The following is a 20,477-nucleotide window of genomic DNA, read 5'->3' as shown; positions in this document are numbered from 1 at the left end:
CTAAAGGAGGCTTGTTGCTCCCCTGGGTCCCCAGTCCCAGCAGCCAGAGCAACCCCTTGCTCCCAGCCCACGGTGTCCTGGGGCCCGTGAGCTGGGCTGGCATAGCAGCTCCCAGCCTCAGGGGGGTTGTGCCAGGGAGCAGTTCCCTGATCTCACAGTGATGGGTGCCCTTTGTCCCCTGGGGCCTGCAGCCTGGCAGAGTCCTTGCCCAGTGTATGGTGGACAGCAGCACATAGGGCCAAGCGCCCCCCCTCCCCAGCTCTGGAGCAGCTATAAACCCAGCAAGAGCAGCACTGGGGCCTGAGCAGTGCCCACAGGAGGTGGCATTCTGGGGGGACAGACAGGGCTGCCTGAGTTCATTCACCCCAAGCCACCTGTTCCCCCACTTCCTGTCCTGGCTTGGTTGGGGGGTGGGGGTGTGTCATAAACAGATAGCTAAGGGTTAATGTCTCTTTCACCTGAAGCACCTGACCAGAGGACCAATCAGGAAACCGGATTTTTTCAACTTTGGGTGGAGGGAATTTTGTGTCTAAGGTCTTTGTTTTCTGTCTGCCTGCTTTCTCTGAGCTTTGGAGAAGTAGTTTCTGCTTTCTAGTCTTCTGTTTCTAAGTGTAAGGACAAAGAGATCAGATAGTAAGTTATATGGTTTCTTTTCTTTGGTATTTGCATGAATATAAGTGCTGGAGTGCTTTGATTTGTATTCTTTTTGAATAAGGCTGTTTATTCAATATTCTTTTAAGCAATTGACCCTGTATTTCGTCACCTTAATACAGAGAGACCATTTGTATGTATTTTTCTTTCTTTTTTTTATATAAAGCTTTCTTTTAAGACCTGTTGGAGTTTTTCCTTACTTCAGGGAAATTGAGTCTATACTCACCAGGAAATTGGTGGGAGGAAGAAATCAGGGGGGAGATCTGTGTGTGTTGGATTTGCTAGCCTGATTTTGCATTCCCTCTGGGTGAAGAGGAAAGTACTTTTTGTTTCCAGGACTGGGAACGGAGAGGGGGAGTCACTCTGTGTAGTTTCACAGAGCTTGTGTCTGTGTATCTCTCCAGGAGCACCTGGAGGGGGGAAGGGAAAAAGGATTATTTCCCTTTGTTGTGAGACTCAAGGGATTTGGGTCTTGGGGTCCCCAGGGAAGGTTTTTCAGGGGGACCTGAGTGCCCCAAAACACTCTAATTTTTTGGGTGGTGGCAGCTAGTACCAGGTCCAAGCTGGTAACTAAGCTTGGAGGTTTTCATGCTAACCCCCATATTTTGGACGCTAAGGTCCAAATCTGGGACTAAGGTTATGATATGGTGGCAGGATCCCAGGGCAGTGGGAGCAAAGGAAGCAGGGGGAGCTGCAAGGAAGAGTCAATGGTATGGGGGAGGGGCAGAGGGGTATTGGGGGAGGCGTGTGGGATGGATGGGGCAGGAGTGGGTCTTTGGGGCAGGGCCAGGGATGCTGGAGAGAAGTTGGTAGTGGGCAGGGAGGAGGACCAGAGGGACTCCGTGTAGAGTTCATGGTGCAGAGGTGTATGGGGGGGAGGGGGGCTTGGGGAGCACCATGGGGCAGGAGTGGAGATGGGATGGGGAGGGGTCCATGATGTATGTGGAGGGAGCAGGGCAGAGAGAGGCGCATGGTGCAGGGCAGAGGTGGGTGGTCTATGGTGCCAGGATGGGGCTGGCACATGGGGTGGGGGAGTTTGGAGGGGTCTATGGTACAGGGGAGTCTGTGGGGAAGGGTCCATGGAGGTGAAGGCCAAGAGAGGCACCCAGGAGGGGTGTTTGGGGCAGGGCTGAGGGAGGCAGCTGACATGGGGCGGGAGGGGTCTGTGGGGCAGGACCGGGGGAGGCACTCAGCATGGGGGAGGAGTCCATGGGGCAGGGCTGAGGGAGGCAGCCGGCATGGGGAAGGAAGGGGTCCATGGGGCAGGGTTTGAGTCCAAGGCCCAGCCCCTCCCCCAGTCAAGTGACCTGCCTGAGCCTGGCCAAATTTGGGGAAAGAGGAAGTGCAGCCCATCCACCTGGCAGCTGGGTGTGGCCTCTGTTAATCCTGCCCTTGCCAGGCGCTGCTCCGGAGCCGGCTTTAGCTCCTGTGCCCGCACGGCAGGGGCTGCACCACAGCCCTGCCCCTCACGTGGATGCTGGCCGGAGACCACCCCAACAGGCCCTGCTGGCTGCTGCAGCATCAGCCTCGCTGGACTTCACGCTGCCAGGTCCTGGGGGCTACGCAGAGTCCACGACCTGGTCAGCCGGCTGCCTCTCTGCCCACAGGGCCTGCAGCAGCTCATGCCACAGGGGAGGGGGCAACTGCCAACCAGAGACGAGCCGGAGCTAGGCCCAGGCCCCAGCCCTCTGGAGCCAGAGTGGCTGGAAGCAGCAGGTGCTGGAGGTGGAAGGCTGCGTGGCTCCTGGCCCAGGAGAGTTGCGGTGGGCACAGCCTCAGGCCAGGAGTGAGGCTGATGGCCAGGGTGCCTGGGCCCTGCACTGCCATCAGGTCTCATCAACTCCCAGCTGCCCCAGCAGCATGCAGAAGCCAAGTGCCCCACAGCAGCATCAGGCATTGCACAGCTGGCAAAGGCAGGAGGGTCTAAACTCATCCATCAGCGCCAGGCTGGCCCAGGGGGGCCATAGTGCCTCCTGCACTCGCTGCAGTGCCAACTAGATCAGGGCCTGCGGCAGGACCAAGCAACCACAGGCCAGACCTGCAAGAAAAAGTGGCTTGATACCAAGTGTGTGCCTGGTCAGACGGGAGAGGATGCTCTGCAGGGCCAGGGGCTGGGCGCGGGGCGACGGCAGGAGATGGGGCACGGTGTTCCACAGAGCCGGGGGGAGTTGGCAGATGGGGTGGAGGCTCCCTTGCCTGGCATTGGCCCGTTTCCCCTTCTGACGTGGTCTGTCACTCACATGGAGGCTAAAGTCTGTGCAATTCTCTTTTTATTCCGTTACAAATGCCTCTGCCCATCCCCTGCGAGGACCCCTTGGCTCACTCCCTGTGATCCCTGGCCCAGCCCGTGGGAGCTCCTGGGGCCAGCAGGAAGGGTCAAGCAGCCTGTGGCAAGTGCTGGTTCTAAGCATGGGGCTGGACCTGGGCTCAGCTCGGTCCCCACAGCTGGCCAACCATGTGCTGTACGAAGTGCCGGCCAGGCCTAACTGCCCCTGGCAGGCTGAGTGCCAGGCCTGGGCTCCCCACACCACAGGCCCTAGGACAGCCTGGCAGACCAGCCACTGCAGGGGCCTCCTGAGTCCTGCCCTCGGTGTGCTGATAAGCCCATGGTGGGGCGTGGCATCTGCCCAGCTAGGGTGCTGCAGGGATGCCCTGCCACCCAGCAGATTCTTTGCCAGCCCAGCCGCACCAGGCCGTGCCGGAGAGCGGGGGTGTGTCCTCTCACAGCAGTGTGGCCTGCTCAAAGCGTTCATCATAGCTGTGGCTGCTCATCCTCTGCCTGCGCTGCTTGGCAACTTCCCTGCGGCGCCGGTATGCCAGGAACTCCTCCCTCAGGGCCATGCAGCGAACCTCTGGGCTGGCAAGGGCCTGCGGTGAGCCCGACGCCTCCAGGGCATCCGCTGACTTGGAGTTCCCTGGGGAGCCACTGCCGTCACCAGGAGCTTTGGTACCTGCAAGCCAGCAAAGGGGATGGTGTCAAGGGAAGAGAGGGCAGAAAGTACCTCCCACTCCAGTCCTGCCCTCCCTCACTGGGCTCCCCAGGAGGCTGCTCCAGGGCTGGGAGAAGAGAAGCAAAGAATTACTCCCAGCTGGGATCGGCTCAGCACGGCTCACACGGGCCCACCCATGGGTACTCCCAGCTGGGATCGGCTCAGCACGGCTCACACGGGCCCACCCACAAGTGCTCCTGGCTGGGACTGGCTCAGCACGGCTCACATGGGCCCGCCCACGGGGGCTCCCGGCTGGGACCGGCTCAGCACGGCTCACACGGGTCCACCCACGGGTGCTCCCGGCTGGGACTGGCTCAGCACGGCTCACACGGGCCCGCCCATGGGGGCTCCCGGCTGGGATCGGCTCAGCACGGCTCACACGGGCCCACCCATGGGGGCTCCCGGCTGGGACCGGCTCAGCACTGTTCACATGAGCCCACCCACAGAAGTTCCCAGCTGGGACCAGCTCAGCACAGCTCACGTGGGCCCACCCATGGAGGCTCCCGGCTGGGACCGGCTCAGCACGGCTCACATGGGCCCGCCCACGGGGGCTCCCGGCTGGGACCGGCTCAGCACTGCTCACATGAGCTCACCCACAGGAGTTCCCAGCTGGGACCAGCTCAGCACGGCTCACGTGGGCCCGCCCACAGGGGCTCCTGGCTGGGACCGGCTTAGGACGGCTCACATGGGCCCGCCCATGGGGATTCCCAGCTGGGACCAGCTCAGCACGGCTCACGTGGGCCCACCCACGGGGGCTCCCGGCTGGGATCGGCTCAGCACGGCTCACACGGGCCCGCCCATGGGGGCTCCCGGCTGGGACCGGCTCAGCACTGTTCACATGAGCCCACTCACAGGAGTTCCCAGCTGGGACCAGCTCAGGACGGCGTGGGCCCGCCCACGCTGGCTCCCGGCTGGGACCAGCTCAGGACGGCTCACATGGGCCCACCCACAGGGGCTCCTGGCTGGGACCGGCTTAGGACGGCTCATATGGGCCCGCCCACGGGGATTCCCGGCTGGGACCAGCTCAGCATGGCTCACGTGGGCCCACCCACGGGGGCTCCGGGATGGGACCCGCTCAGCACGGCTCACATGGGCCCACCCACGGGGGCTCCCGGCCGGGACCGGCTCAGCACGGCTCACACAGGTCCGCCCACGGGGGCTCCTGGCTGAGACTGAGCAGCACCAAACGGCAACCCCATGGGGTTGCAGGGCTCTGACTCCAGCGGGGGATAGGTGAGGACCTAAACCTGGCCTGGTGGCCTCCTGTGTGGTGGGGTGGGAATACAACCCTGTGATCAGCTGCCTCACTGCTAGGCCTGGAGCAGGGACATGGGAGGCTTAGTCTGAAGCCAGCCCTGGGGCAGAGTGGGAATTTTTTTGTAATATTTTGTATTAATACTGTATGTGCTTCAATTTCCCCTAGGTGGTGCATGGTTAACTAGGAGGTGGGAAAGTGTTGTTCAGCTGACAGGTCTCTACTTAGAGATCCAGGTGTGACTGATGCCTGGCTGTGTGGGGCCTGGGGCCTCATGCCCATGGAGAGTCTGAGAAGACAATGGCCTCTCCCACTGCCCGGACATTTGGCATCTAGCAACTAACGATCATGGATGGCCCACCTTCTGCAGGAAGCCAGCCAGGTATGACCAGCTGAAGAACAAAGGCCCAGTGGGGTTGTTAAGTGTGGGCTGCTGAAAGCAGCAGACGCTCCTGGGCTGGGACTAAAGAGGGGTCAGAGGTCTCTGTGCTGGCCAAGATGGACCATTCTGTAACTTTCTGTTTCTCTGCATGCCTCATCCTGGAGGGGAGGGCCTGTGTCAATGCCTGGGATACACTGGAGGCCCTTGGATCCCAAAACACAACACAGACTCTGCTCACCTCCCGTATGGAGATGCAGCCACCTCTGGAGTAGGATGGGGCAGCTGTTTATACTCACACCCTTGTGCCCCTGTACAGGAGTCCAGGGCAGAGAGTTAGGGAGGCCGCACAGACACCTGGAACAGCAGGGAGGGCTTGTGGGGGCAGGATTCTGGGACTTGGGCGGCCAGCCCCACAGACAGGAGCACCCTGGAGCGCCGCATGGCACCGCCCGAGACCCTGTTCACTCACTCTGCCGCTCCAGCTCCTGTATGCCGATGGTGGAGACAGGTCTCTTGGGGTCCCCGCTGCGGTACAGCTGCAGTGCATCCAGGATGTCTGACTCCAGTGCAAACTCCGAGTCCCACTCGTAATTCTCATCCACAGACGTGTTCCTCCTGCTGGGCAGAGGGCAAAAGCAGGCGTTAGGAGCTGGGGCACTGATGTGGGACAAGGCCCAGTGCTGGGGGGGCAGGGGAGGGGGGAGAAGCAGGGGGGATGCTGACACACAGGGCTGGCTGCCCCTCTTCCATGCTCAGTGTCGGGGAGACGAGAGCAGGGGGGACACTGCCCCAGTGCCATGCCCAGCACTGGTTGAAGGGAAACCAGAGAGGATCTTGACATGGGGCTGGCTACTGGGGGGGGCGAAGGAGGGGGAGGGAGGCAGACTCAGGTTGCAAATGCTCTGACTGAGGCTGTCAGGTCACAGGGTGTGACCCTAGTAGGAGATGACACTGAGCTGGGGGGAGAGGTAGAAACACTGGAGGGTCGGGATAGGGTCCAGAGTGACCTGGACAAATTGGAGGATTAGGCTAAAAGAAATCTGATGAGGTTCAACATGGACAAGTGCAGAGTTCTGCACTTAGGACAGAAGAATCCCATGCACTGCTACAGGCTGGGGACTAACTGGCTAAGCAGCAGTTCTGCAGAAAAGGACCTGGGGATTACAGTGGAGGAGAAGCTGGATATGAGTCGGCAGTGTGCCCTTGTTGCCAAGAAGGCTAACAGCATATTGGCCTTTATAAGTAGGGGGCATTGCCAGCAGATCGAGGGACGTGATTTCCTGCTACTCAACATTGGTGAGGCCACATCTGGAGCACTGTGTCCAGTTTTGGGTCCCACACTACAAGAAGGATGTGGGAAAATTGGAGAGTCCAACAGAGGGCAACAAAAATGATTAGGGGGCTGGAGTACATGATTTATGAGGAGAGGCTGAGGGAATCTGGATTATTTAGTCTGTAGAAGAGAGGAATGAAGGGGGATTTGATAGCTGCCTTCAACTACCTGAAGGGGGTTTCCAAAGAGGATGGAGCTTGGCTGTTCTCAGTGGTGGCAGATGACAGAACAAGGAGCAATGGTCTCAAGTTGCAGTGGGGGAGGTTTAGGTTGGATATTAGGAAAAGCTATTTCCCTAGGAGGGTGGTGAAGCACTGGAATGGGTTCCCTAGGGAGGTGATGGAATCTCCATCCTTAGAGGTTTTAAGGTCAGGCTTGACAAAGCCCTGGCTGGGATGATTTAGTTGGTGTTGGTCCTGCTTTGAGCAGGGGGTTGGACTAGATGACCTCCTGAGGTCTCTTCCAATCCTAATATTCTGTGATTCTCTGTCCCAGGGTAGCTTCATGCTTCCCACAGGGGGTGACAAGCGACCTTCCAACTCCAGGGCCCTAGGCCTGGCATTGCACCCAGCAGGCCCCCAGGGACTGGCCGCCCCTGGGTCCAGCAGGGTGGGGCCATGCAGTGCAGGATGGGAGCGAGGTCCCAATGCCCCATCCATCCTAGACGCAGGGCATGGCTTGGGCCCACGGCAACACCTCATGGACAGGCCCAGGAGCACAGCCTGCTGCTGGGCTTGACTTGGGCTCTGTGATGTAGCCCACCATCTTCCTCACTCCCTCCCAGCTCACTGGGCTGGACTCTCCCTGCCGCTCCCCAGGCCAACAAGCGAGCCTCCCCCCCAGCATGGGAGTGATGGGCCTTCCTGTGCACTGGCATCAGCAATGGCACAAGGCTACACAGCAGAGCCCCAGGGCTGGGGCGGTGACTCTGCCCGGGCTGCTGGGGTCACCTCTAGCCTCCCTTCCCCATGGGGCACACATGCTGCTCCGTGGGCCACATGAGGTCACACACTGCCCCACAGCTAGATCTGCCACTCTGAGCCACAAAACCCAGGGCATCCGGGATGAGCCTGAGCCCGTAACACTCAACAACTGGCAGCACAGAGCACCGGGTGAGTGAGCCGAGCCGGGCACGGAGTGCCCCTACTCCCACAGTGCCCTGGGCGAGCAAGCCAAGCCAGGCACAGAGTGCCGCCCCCACAGCGCCCTGGGGGAGCGAACCGAGCCGGGCACAGAGTGCCCCCCCACAGCGCCCTGGGGGAGCGAACCGAGCCGGGCACAGAGTGCCCCCCCACAGCGCCCTGGGGGAGCGAACCGAGCCAGGCACAGAGTGCCCCCCCACAGCGCCCTGGGGGAGTGAACCGAGCTGGGCACAGAGTGCCCCCCCACAGCGCCCTGGGGGAGCGAGCCGAGACTGGCATGGAGTGCCCCCACCTCTCACAGCACCCTGGGGGAGCGAGCCGAGACCGGCATGGAGTGCCCCCACCTCTCACAGCACCCTGGGGGAGCAAGCCGAGACCAGCATGGAGTGCCCCCGCCCCTCACAGCACCCTGGGGGAGCGAGTCGAGACCGGCATGGAGTGCCCCCACCTCTCACAGCACCCTGGGGGAGCAAGCCGAGACCAGCATGGAGTGCCCCCGCCCCTCACAGCACCCTGGGGGAGCAAGTCAAGCCGGGGGCAGAGTGCCCCCCTCACAGCGCTCTAGGGGAGCGAGCTGAGCCTGTCATGGAGTGCCTCCCCCCCACAGCACCCTGGGCGAGCGAGCCGAGCTGGGCACAGAGTGCCCCCCCACAGCGCCCTGGGCGAGCGAGCCGAGACTGGCATGGAGTGCCCCCGTCCCTCACAGCACCCTGGGGGAGCGAGTCGAGACCGGCATGGAGTGCCCCCACCTCTCACAGCACCCTGGGGGAGCAAGCCGAGACCAGCATGGAGTGCCCCCGCCCCTCACAGCACCCTGGGGGAGCAAGTCAAGCCGGGGGCAGAGTGCCCCCCTCACAGCGCTCTAGGGGAGCGAGCTGAGCCTGTCATGGAGTGCCTCCCCCCCACAGCACCCTGGGCGAGCGAGCCAAGCTGGGCACAGAGTGCCCCCCCACAGCGCCCTGGGCGAGCAAGCCGAGTTGGGCACGCAGTGCCCCTCCAGCATCCTGGGGGAGCGAGCTGAGCCCGGCATGGAGTGCCCCCCTTGCAGGGCTGGAGGCTTGTGGCTAGCCAGACCCCTTTCCCAAAGGAGGTGCACCTGGGTGAGCAGAGAGCAGCAGGTGGCTGCAGCCAGGTGGATGCTCAGGATCCAGAAGCCTGAGGAGCTGCAGCTGGCTTGAAGCTGTGGCTGTAGGGAGCCCGTCCAGCTCCTGCAGAGACACTGAATTGTGCCCAGCTCTGGAAACCCCCCAGCTAAGGGAGGGACACACTGGAGGGCCAGGACACAGCTGATGACTGAGTAAAGTGGAGCCCGGTGGGAAATATTAATTTCCTTTGGCCTGAGTTGGGTTTGAGGAGCCCTGAAAAAGGGGAAAGCTGGGGCAGGGGCTGTAGAGCCACCTCTGGCCATGAGAGGGTGCTCAGGTGTGATCCCATAACACACCCCAGACAGGGCCACACGGTGTCCCTGAGCCCAGTGCCACCGCTGGCCTGGCCTGGGCCAGACCTGACTCGCTCCCCTGCAACCGTAGCACAAGCCAAGAGTCCAGAGCAAGCTAGGAACACAGCAGCAGCTGATACGGTGGCCACTGGGGTCAACGGACGCTCTGGTGACAATCCAGGCCAGGGGCAGCACAGGCCTGCACACTCCATGGCCCCACTAACCTCCAGCAATGGTGGGAGCTGGCTGTGCGGGAGCCAGGAGACCTGTGCTGGGGGGTGGCGTGCAGAGCATGGATATAAGCTCTGCTTCATTTGCTGAGGGGCTTCCCCCAGTACACCCAGTGAGGCCCACAAGGCAGCTGGATGCTAGGACGGCATCAGCCCCGGGTTCCCTGACACCGACAAGCTGCTCCCAGCTGGGTATCTGATCCTGCGTTCACCAGTCTCGGGAATGCACCCTAACAGGGGGCTGCTGCTAAAGCAATCAACAGTGATGTGCCCTTGTTAGGGTTCAGAGTTAACACCACCTTGAGGCAGCTAGAACAGTCCCCCTGCTCTCAGAGCTATTGGTCCAGGCTGCCTGCAGAGCAACAGGCCAGTTACACCTTGTGGCCAGCCTGAGGGCTCTTGGTAGCCAGGAGGCTCAGACATTTCCCATAGCGATGAAGAGATTCTGGAGCTCAAACATGAAACTACTTTAAGAACCAGCATCAGTCTGGCCACGCTGCAGGCTCATGGCTCTTACCCTCTCGGGGCTTATGCTGCCCCCCAGGCCTCTCTAGCTGGTTGTTCTGGGGATGTTCGAGAGATCTGGGGGGTGAGGTAATATCTTTTATTGGACCAACTTCTGTTGGTAAGAGAGACAAGCTTTCGAGCTACACGGGGCTGGGAAAGTTACCCCCAGTGTCACAGCAAAATACAAGGGGGACCAGAGAGTTTAGCATAAGTAGTTAACACACTCGTTACCCCGCTCCAGCCTAGGGAGGAAAGGAAGGTGCAGGAGAAAGCAGCTGGGGACAGGGGAGTTCTTAGTGGGAAACAAATTGGTGTAATAAGCTATCAATCCAGTGTCTCTGCCCAGTCCATGATTTTCAGAGTCTAGGGCAGACTGCCCCATGCCAGGTCTCCAGGAATTTCACAGCCTTTGAGCTCCCTCTTCACCCCATGGACCAGCCACCAGCACTGTATGCCACTCTCTGCAGGGGTCTGGCAGGCTCCCACACCCTGCTCCAGAACAAAGCGCATGGCAGCGTGGACCTCCCTCACCCTCCCATGCCACAGGGGACAAACAGCCTAGCAGCTGGGCATCAGCTCTTGTGAACACCAGGGGGAAAAGAATCACTCACAAGAGGGGAGAGGCGGGTGGGAGCTCTGCTCATAGCAGCTTAGGTCCATCTCCAGCCCCTGCATTTGGCAGTGCCAAGGGGGGCACTTTACAATCCCCGATTCCATTCCACAGAGAAGGGCTTTTCATTCCTCATTCTCCCTGGGAGCCAGGGCAGAGCAGAGCTGAGGGTGTTCAGGGCCTGGGTGGGTAAGTGCAGTTGGTTTCCAGGCTGGTAATGCCAGATTTGGGGTTCCCTCGGATAACTCCCCATAGCCACTGCCCTGGGCTCTCAGCGTCCCTGCTGCAAACCAGGTCCTGGGGTTACTATTCCCTGTCACTGCATGAGTCAGCAGAGCTGGGAATAGAACCCAGGAGTCCTGGGGTTTCTTCCACTCGCCATCCCAAACTATGCAGCTCACCTCTTGCTGACAGTGGCGACGGCCAGCTCCTTCCTTGGCATGCCCTCCTCTGCCATGGAGCCCCGGGACTCGCCTTCGCTTTGCCAGCCCGCTGTTTCCCCTAGCGGGGAGCTGAGGTAGGTGCCCCCTAATGACAGTGCCAATGAGGGGGGTCTCAGGAAGGACACGCTGCCCCGGCCGCTACTCTGGCTGGTCAGGCTGCCCCGCAGCAGCTTCTCAGCAGGTGCCCCCTGCAGGCAGACGGTCCCGGGGGCCTGGTGCTTCTCAGGCACCTGAGTTTCCAGCAGCTCTGCAGACAGTGGCTGCCCGGGCAGGCTCAAGGCCCAGTTGGACTCTGAGGAGACCGCTGTGTACATCAGCTCGGTCCTGCTGCTGTCCGAGGGTGATGGTGTCCTGCCCCAGGGGGCCTGGTCCTTGGCCAGGAGCGGGTCAGAGCTGGGGCCCAGGTAGCCTGGCCAAACCGTGCTCCCAGGAAGGGCAGCCTTGGCAGGGCCCATCTGTGGCTCTGGTGGTTTGAGGAGAGCCTTGCTGGGCGCTTGCTCCAGAGGAGACTCTGCAGTGCCACGCGTGTCCATGTAGTCCAGGCAGGCCGCTCCCTCCGTGCTCTGCGTGGGACTCTCCTCCCCCAGCAGGGTGGGCTCCGTGCTGCCCAGGGTCTGGAGCTCGCAGGGCCCCTCCCGGGGTGGCCAGTCCCCATCCACACTCATCTCCTTGAAGAAAGGCAGGCTCAGGTACTGGAGGATCCCACTCTGGGCTGAGGAGCTGGCTCTCTGCTGGCTGCTCGGAGACCCAGAGTCCAGCGGCTTGGGGCTGGCCAGAGCTGGGGCGCTCAGCAGCCTGCTGAGCACAGGGGAGCCCCCAGGGCCTGGGGAGTTGCGCAGCGTGCTGACAGTGCTCTGGCAGCGCCCCTCGCAACACATGCCGTCCCGCAGCTCCTCCACTGTGCTGAGGGCCAGCGGCATTGGGGAGGCCACAGGGCTGAGGCTGATGCTGCACAAGGGCTTGCCTTCGTCCGTGGGGCTGCTGCAGTAGCCAAAGTAGCGTCCCTGGCGGTAGCCAGAGGATCTAGCTTCTCTGTGGGCCTGGCCTGTGGCCTTGGGTCGCAGCGGCACTCCCCTCTTCCAGATGGGCTCCTCTGCCTCTGGGGGAGTGTACACCTGCAGGTAGGGTGCTGGCGGGCTGGGCTCAGGAAGGGTGGGGGAGGGATCCTGCTGCAAGAGCTCGGGGAACAGCTCTGTCTCAAGGGCGCAGGGGGAGGCCTCCCGGGGCAACCTGTCTGTCTCCACCACAAAGCGCCCGTCGGGGCCACGGCAGATGCGCTCCAGGGGCATCGCATCCCCGATGTGGCTTTCGTACACCGTGTACTTGGAGCTGGTCCTAGGGCTGCCAGCGATGGGGAGGCACAGACTGGTGCCAGCCTTCTCCCCCCACAGCAGGGTCCGGCGCAAGCTCTGGTACGGGGAGGCCTGCAGCTTCAGTTTCATGGCGCTGTCTGGGCTACCAGAGCTGTGAGAATTTCTGCAGAGAAAGAGAGGGATTAATGGGAGGATCCCCCTGCCTTCTGCCATGGGGCAGCCCCTGCCTACTTGTTCCCCCCATCCAACCTGGCCTGCACACTCACTCCAAGAACTGAGGACAACCCCCCAGCCCCCAGAGGGAAGGGTCAAAGTGCACTGCCGGGGAGCCAGCCCCACACCAGAGCATGGCCAGTGGAGGGGTGGCCCGTTTCCCACAGCCCCCTGCAGCGGTCAGGACCCAGCCCCCCTCCCTCCCACTCGAAGCCCCACCCTGAGCCAGCGGGGAGCAAATGGGGAAAGCAAGGAGAACAGCATGGCACAGGGAGTGTGATGAGACAGGAAGATGTCGTGGAATGGCGGGACTTACTGCGGAGGTGGAAGCTTCTTGTTGGGGGAGAAGACGATTGGTGGATCTGGAAGGTCATGAGAACACAAGGGGATCATATGGCAAGCAACTCAACATGAGATGAGGAGACTGCAATGGCCCATGCCCACCCCTGGCCCCCAGCCAAGCCCTGAGGGCCCCCATGGTTTGTGGGGGTGATCACCTGCTTGTGACAACCAGCATGAAACCCACCAGTGCCCAGGGGCCACCAAACAGCCATCGGGGGACGAGTTATAGTCCCTATTGCTCTGGGGCCAGATCAGAGTCGGTGCTCCCTAGAAAGGAAAGGCCCCGTGTCCCATTTCCCACCCTGCCAACCCAGCCAGTCCCTTGACCTAAAGGTGTTGTGCTTCTCAGCTCCCCTTCCCCACAGCCCCATTTCCAGCAGGGGGACATGCCCTGGGCAGGTTTTGTTCCTCCAGGAGCAAGCAGCAGATGAAGGGAGGGGTAGAGAGGCTGGGATCAAGGGGCCTTCATCATTCCCAGGCCTTGTTGACCAGGGAAAGTGGCACGGGTGTGACCCCACGGGTTCAGTGACCTCGGGGCAGCACTGTGGCTCACCACAGTGGCTGGTTGCTGTTTAGCCTATGTTGGTTGTAGCTAACCTGCACTAGCCTGGGTCAAACCAAAGTCAGAGCAGCCCCACCAACAGGGCACCCAGTTAACTGAACCACTCTGAACTCACCCCTCTGGCTGCGCCAGTGCTGGGGTTCTGAGTGTCCCATGCCAGCCTGACCTCAGCTCCCCACCCAACCAACCCAGAGGGGGCTGTCACCCAACCTGGGTTCCAACCTCATGTCCCTTACCTCCTGTGCCCCCCACCTGGGCTACATCCCCTTACCCCATGTAGGGAATGCCCCCTGTCCCCACTGAGAGACCTCACCCCATCCTCCATTGTGTTTCTGGGCTGCCCAGCGAGGATCCCTAGCCCCTTGCTGTGCTCCTGACCTCGGCAGCTGTGTGCCTGTGCCAGGGCTGGGTCCCTACCTTGCCTGCGTTTCTGGAGGCGGGCAGCACGCCGGCGGTTCATGACGCAGGCTACCATGGTGCTGAAGATCACAGCCACGCTGAGGAAGCAGATGCCCCCGATGACACCAGCCAGAACAGGCTGCGGCAGGAGCTCAGGCAACTGAGTGCGGGATGGATACACCTCCATACCTGGGCAAGGTGATGGGGAGAGGCCTCAGCCAGCCAGCAGGGTGATGGGATACCGTGCTTCTCCCTTAGGGGGAAACCAGCCCATAGACACTTACCTACCAGCAGGGAGGGGCCCTCTGCTTGGGCACAATGGCCAGTTCCATTCCTGTCCCCGTCACACCCAGGCTGGCCTGGCTTGGGTGCATGGAGGGAGGCCCATGGGGAGCAGCACAGGAATTGTGGCAGTACAGGTCCCTTCCCCTGCACCCCAAGGGGACCCAGGGCCCCGTCAGGGCGTGGCTGGCTGTCCAGGGCAGCACAGAGCTTTACCTGCTGTGGAGACGTTCACGGTGTTGCTGGGGTCGCTCATGTAGCTCCCAGCAAAGGCCACCAGGCGGAATTCGTAGCAGGCGTCCTGGGAGAACAGAGGCTACGTTAGCGTTACAGCCAGCACCTGCCGGCTCTCCCCCATGATGTGGGGCGCAGACCAGAGGCAGCTCCTGACACAGGACCTGCAGCCATGTGTGCAGTGAGCTGAGGGCTTCCATCCCAGCACCAGACACACCTGTCTCAAAGCACCTCTGAAAGGTGCAGTGACACCTGGGGACAAGCAGAGCCCCTTCTGGCCAGAACCGTCCACGCAGTACTCACCACCAGGGGGCTAGTGCCGGAGCAGAGCAGAGCCCCATTTCCACCCCCAGTGGCCTGCTGGGCAAGAGAACACTCCCATGATGAATCTTGGCCTGTGCCCGACCAGGCTGTCTGGGCCCCTCTAAGCCCTTCTGGGGCCTGCTGCTGTCCCGAGAGCTCAGCAGCCTGCAGCGCCAGGGCACAGGCGCCGTAGTGAACCCTGCGAGCCAGGGCCCAGGGCTTCCCACCCTGAGGGAGCACCAGGCACCAGCCTGGAGCCACTGTTCAACCAATGGGCCGCCAGCCCCCTGCTTGGCCAGAGCAACTCTCCCCTCTCCATCCGGGGGTCCCGCCTGGCAGGGGTCTCCAAACTCTACAGAGCCAGCCAGGGGCAGGTACATTAGCACAGTGCTAATGAGGAGGCCATGATGCGCGCCCGGCCTGCCGTCAGCTAGCGCCACCCAGCCAGGGAGGGGCTGCTGCTCGAGCCCAGGGCTGCATCCTTCACAGCTCAATGCCAGGGGCTCGGGCTGCCAATCTCAGCAGGGGCAGGTGGAGACCTGGTGCAGAAACTTCCAATGTAAGACCCAGAGGTTGGCATTTCAACCCCCCCGCCCAACACACACCAACCTTGATGAGTCCTGGCACCAGGATGTGGGTCTTTGTGCTAGGGATGGAGCCATCCAGCCCCTCCCAGCTGCCCTGGTCCTGCCGTAACTCCAGCGCGTAGCCTGTCAGGGCCACGGAGAACTGCAACGGGGGCTCCCACTGCAGCAGGACCCCACGCGATGTCTCATTGGCTGTCAGGGACTGTGGGGGGGACAGAAAGACGCGTGTGGCTGTGGTGGACAGCTCGGGAGGCATCTCGGTCGTCGGGAAACCTGAAGGGAAATGAGACACTGAGGAAAGGAACTAGGCAGCCATTTGGGGAGAGGGACAGCCCCAGGCAGCCTTTCGGGGGGGAGCCCCAGGGCAGCCATTCAGGGGGAGGGGCAGCCCCAGGCAGTCTTTTGGGGGGAATGGGGGGGCAGCCCCAGGACAGCCATTCAGGGGGGTGCTGGGGGGATCCCCAGGGCAGCCACTCAGGGCATGTGAGCTCGGGTGGGTGGCTGGGAAGCATGTTCCTCCCTTACTGATTGGAACCTCTCTGGGGGACAGGGCGAGACCAGCTCTGGGGAGGGGACATGGGAAGGGGCAGCCCCAGAGCCCAGGTGTTTTCCAGGCATCACTTGAAGGGTGGGGGTTACATTCCCAGGAGTTCAGGGGGTGGGGATCCCTCCCAAAAGGCGGCCATTGGGAATGCCCTTCTTGGGGGCCGGCGAAGGTGAAGGTTCCCCTACAGATGAGGTCCCTCTTCTAGGTGGAGGAGCTGTTCCTAGGTGTAGGGGAGCTGTTCCTGGAGGCTGGGGGAAGGAAGAGGAGAATATTTCCAGGAGACAGGGTGCTGACAGTGGGGGAGTCATTCCCAGGGCTGGTGGGAGGGAGCCCCATTCTTGAAGGGAGGGAATGCTGGCAATGGGGCGGGGGGGGGCATTCCTGGGGCTGGGGTGGTTCTCCAGGGTGCTGGCAGTGGGGGGTGCCATTCCTGGAGTTCGGGGGAGGGGGGAAATTCTCAGAGCTGCGGGTAGTGGGGAGCCCCATTCTCTAAGGGGGGAGTGCTGGTGGTGGGGGCCCATTGCTGGGGCTGATTCTCAGGGTTGCTGGCAGTGGTGGGGCCATTCCTGGGGCTGGCGGGTGGAGAAAGGGGAGACTGGTTCTCAGAGGTGTGGGCGGGGGTGGGGGGGGACTTTCCCGGGGTGCTGGCAGTGGGGGATCCATTCCTCGGACTGGTGGCGGGGCGGTTCTCTAGAGTGCTGGAGGTGGTGGGGCCATTCCCAGGGCTGGCATGGGGGGCTCAGTTCTCAGGAGTGCAGGCTGGGGAAGAGGGGAGCTCAGTTCCCAGGGGTGCTGGTGGGGGGGGGTATTCAGGGGGAGGGGATGCCAGAGGCTCTCTCACCCAGGGGGAAGGAGGTGACGATCTCACTGAAGGGGCCGCTGCCCAGTTTGTTCTGGGACAGGACGCTGAACTGGTAGCCAGTGGCCGGTTGCAGGTTCTCCACCAGGAGGTACTCAGCCCCCACAGGCACCGTCAGCGACACCCAGTCATGATGGGGCCGGTTCAGGTGCTTCACCCTGAGGAGACAAAGCAGGTGAACTGGAGCCAGCACTGGAGCCCAACCCCCCCCACACCCTCCCCATATGCCCCTGAGTGAGGGCCTGTGCCTGAGAGCCCCCGCATTCACCCCTCATGAGGGCGCAGGGACACAGCCTCCACCTGTGCTGAGAGCTGGAAATTTCCCGTGTTGTCTGTCCTGCATGGGGCAGGGATCCCCACCCTTACACCCACGGCTAGCCTGGGCCATGGGCTCTGTGCCCCTGCGGCTGCGCTAGCCCACTTCCAGGGGTGGTAGATGGGGGTGCCTCAGGGAGTGGAGAGCCCTGCCTGGCATGGGACTCACAGTGGCGTGTACCAGACGCTGAACCTTTGGAAGTATCCCCCGTCGAATCCCGGCTGCCAGGAGACGTTGGCTGCGAGGAGCAGTGGCAGCACCGAGACGTTGGTGACAGCGTGAGGACTGGTGCCTGATGGAGACAGTCGGGCGGGGAGTGAGTCGGGGCCATCTCTGATCTGCCCCTCTCAGGGCTCAGGCACTGGCTGGGAGCTGCCGGGGGCAGAGTGCCAGCTGGCCAGCACAAATGCCCCTCCCTACAGAAGAAATGGGCAGGCACCATCCACAGGGTGCCCGCAGGGGAGGCACCTGCGTCTGTGGGCTCCCAATGGGCAGTTGCTGTGCTTGGGGGAGCGGCTGGGATGCTGCTCACCTGGGCACGCTGGCCTCACACTGCAGGGTCCCTGGCAGTGCCCAATGGAGCTGGGCACAGGCCGAATCCAACATGGATTCCAGAGCGATATGCGGTCTGGGACATGGAGATTGGGTGTTCGTCTCATGTACACTCCACCAGGCATCCCCATGGACAGCCAGTGCACCCCCACCCCCTCGGGAGGCACAAAGCCCCTCATCCCGAGCCCCATACACACACAACCACTCACCCCACCCCAAGCCTCATACACACACACACACACACACACAGAGCCAACGACCTCCACCCCGAACCCTATACACAGCCACTCACCCCAACCCCAAGCCTCACACACACACACACACACACACACACAGAGCCACCCACCTCCACCCCGAACCCTATACAAAACCACTCACCCCCACCCCGAGCCTCATACGCGCGCGCACACACACACACACAGAGCCGCCCACCTCCATCCCGAACCCCATACACACACAACCACTCACTCTCACCCCGAGCCTCATACACACACACACAGCTGCCCAGCCCCATCCTGAGCCCCATTCCCCCCCCACACAACCACCAGTCCCACCCTGAGCCCCACAGACACACTGCCAATGCATCCCCCCCATACATACACACACACAGAGCTCCCTCCTCAGAGCCCAAAGGCCCTGGGTTGGGCCTCCCGCCCACCATGGGCAGCTGGTGGTGGTGCTGGTGTGGCCCAACTCACCCAACACGTAGACAGAGGTGGTGGTGCTGATCCGGGCCACCTGGTTGCTGACTGTGCACTCCCAGGCCCCGTGCTGCTCCTTAACCAGTGGCCGGAAGACGAGGCTGCTGTTCCCATCCACCTGGGCATCATTCCTCCCTGTGCTCCCCAGCTGCAGAGCAAAGGCACAGCCACCCTGACACCGGCAGCCAGGCCCTCCCCCACCAGTGCCACTGTCCACCACCGGGGGAGAGACTAAACCGGGCTGGGCTGTGAGCACAAATTTGAGGGGGGCTGGGCCCAACCCATGCAGACTGGGGGAGGTGCGGGGGCCGGGCCGACAGGCATGCACAGACTGGAGGGGAGATAGGGTGGCGCCGGGTTGGGTGAGTGCAGCTTGGGGAGAAAAGGGAGGCCACAAGCACAGATCGGGGCTGAGGAGTCTTCAGCCAGCGACCAAGCTGAGCTTGCTTCCCACCACACCAGTGCCAGGGCTACATTCACCTCCAAGAGCCTTGGACGTGCCGCCCCAGTGGCTGGTGGGAAAGATGAGGCACAGGGAGGGGCAGCGACTGGGCCGAGGTCTCATTGAGAGCCAGGGGTAGAACAGGAACAAAACCCCAGAGTCCTGGGTCATCGCTTTCTCAGAGGGAGGGGGCTGCCTGGAAGAAGACACCCCCCAAGGGCTCTGAAAGGGTTGTCGCACAGGGAGTCTCTGCACAGGACGAGCCTGAGGAATGAATAACCTGGGGGGATGGCGTTAAGGCAGGAGCTGCATGGGGCAGCTGAGCCGAGTGGGGCTGGCTCCCCCTGCAGCACAGAGCCGAGTCCTGGGCCAAAGCAGGTCCTGCTTGTGGAGCCCTGAAGCTCTAGGCTGCACCTCACTGCCAAGGAGAATCTGCCATGTGGGTGGCCAGCGGCAGAGTCCCAGGGCACTGGGCACTCACAGCTCCGTTGCCGCCAGTGGCAGCCAGAGTTGGCACCAAAGCACAGGCTGAGGGAAGTGAGGGTGTGATACCAAGAAGCCACAGTCCCTGAGCCATGGGGAACCCAGGCTCCCCAGTCCCTCCCCCCATCTGAATCCAGAGCTGCAGCCCCCCTACCTTTGTCCATGTGACCGTGGGTGGGGGGTCTCCTTGGGCGGCACATGGGATCACCAGCTCGCGGCCCACCTCCTGGAAGTACTCCTCCTTGGGGCGCATGGTGAACATGGGAGGGTCCTGGAACAGACACATGGTTAGCTCAGCACCCTACTCTGGGGGCAGGGGGAACGAGACAGACAGACAAAGGGGTCGGGGCTCAGCGGCTCAGGTGGGAAGTGATGCTGGTCTGGACTCTTGGGCAAGAGATCCAACAGGCCTAGGGGGCAGAACAGACAGAGCGCCCTGCACAGTGGCACTCAGGGCAGGGAAGAGACCAGCCTGAGCACTGCTACCCAGCTTGCTCTGTGGGGTGCACAGATGGGGTGGGTACTGTAATAACTGGGGCCTGGCAGGCCTACCCCAATTGTGAGCTTAATCCAAGGTTACAGAATGTCTCAGTCATCTGTAACCATGGGTGTTGATGGGGAAAGGTACAAGAGGGAGACAGACAGGCTGGATTAGTACAAGTAAAAAGGCCTCCTGCTGGAACTCCAGGACTGTGTTATGTTCACACCTGGTAAATAAGAGGATTGTGGGACCAGAAATCAATGCACCAGAATGGGTGTGTAGGGGATTAGGAGGTGTCAAAGTTAGAATCAGGACTCACAATTTGTCAGACCACTCTGTTTTATTAGCACAGCGCTCTGCCAATAACATTCAGAATATGTGAGCGGCCATGCAAGGCCAAAACAGTCTTATTTATACAGATAAAAGAGCGGGAATCAGACAAAGGAACAAAGAAAGCAAAACTGTAAAATTCACCTGGGGCACAGCATGCATATCCTACTTCCTTACTAACTCTTTATGGATCTGAGGCTAATACTTCACCAATTGCCCTTAAACGGTGCAATTGTTCTATGTGAATGTCTGTATTCCTGACACCTGGATTGCAGCATTCCAACAATTTTGCTTAAAGGTACAGACAGCATTTCTTTAATCCTTTCTATTTTCACAATATAATTCATTCTACTTTCACAATCCCTCCTTTTGGTCAAGCGCACGCCATGACCAACAATTACTGGGTTCCACAAATTAACCGTTTTTTATCTTTTTGTTCATTAGTGATAGCTGAGAAGCATTATTACCATATTACTTTAAAGGATTTTTTTAAAAATTATACACACTACAAGTTGTTACAGGGGTACTTACTAACATTAAAGTTATTTTA

The 20,477-nt window shown here is 61.1% G+C and overlaps 1 protein-coding gene across 3 annotated transcripts in view; it reads right to left on the bottom strand.

Moving 5' to 3' along the window:
• Nucleotides 1-2,913: 2,913 nt before the first annotated feature.
• Nucleotides 2,914-20,477, bottom strand: part of IGSF9 (immunoglobulin superfamily member 9) — a 54,738-nt gene continuing 37,174 nt past the window's right edge. For 2 of the 3 annotated variants that reach the window (XM_050929786.1, XM_050929787.1), the window contains exons 11-21: nt 19,271-19,387; nt 18,189-18,339; nt 17,107-17,230; nt 16,605-16,780; nt 15,239-15,489; nt 14,309-14,393; nt 13,829-13,999; nt 12,824-12,869; nt 10,940-12,457; nt 5,748-5,896; nt 2,914-3,602 (exon numbers count right to left, since the gene is read on the bottom strand). In XM_050929786.1, the coding sequence (XP_050785743.1) occupies nt 3,373-3,602; nt 5,748-5,896; nt 10,940-12,457; nt 12,824-12,869; nt 13,829-13,999; nt 14,309-14,393; nt 15,239-15,489; nt 16,605-16,780; nt 17,107-17,230; nt 18,189-18,339; nt 19,271-19,387 (3,018 nt within the window). In that variant the 3' untranslated portion in view covers nt 2,914-3,372. The remainder of the gene's footprint in view (nt 3,603-5,747; nt 5,897-10,939; nt 12,458-12,823; nt 12,870-13,828; nt 14,000-14,308; nt 14,394-15,238; nt 15,490-16,604; nt 16,781-17,106; nt 17,231-18,188; nt 18,340-19,270; nt 19,388-20,477) is intronic. The other variant, XM_050929789.1, reaches the window with a different exon arrangement.

Source organism: Gopherus flavomarginatus, chromosome 20, assembly GCF_025201925.1.
Source record: "Gopherus flavomarginatus isolate rGopFla2 chromosome 20, rGopFla2.mat.asm, whole genome shotgun sequence".
NCBI classification, from domain to species: Eukaryota; Metazoa; Chordata; order Testudines; family Testudinidae; genus Gopherus; species Gopherus flavomarginatus.
The sequence above is the reverse complement of the archived record's forward strand: the minus strand, read 5'-3'. Positions and strand labels throughout refer to the sequence as shown.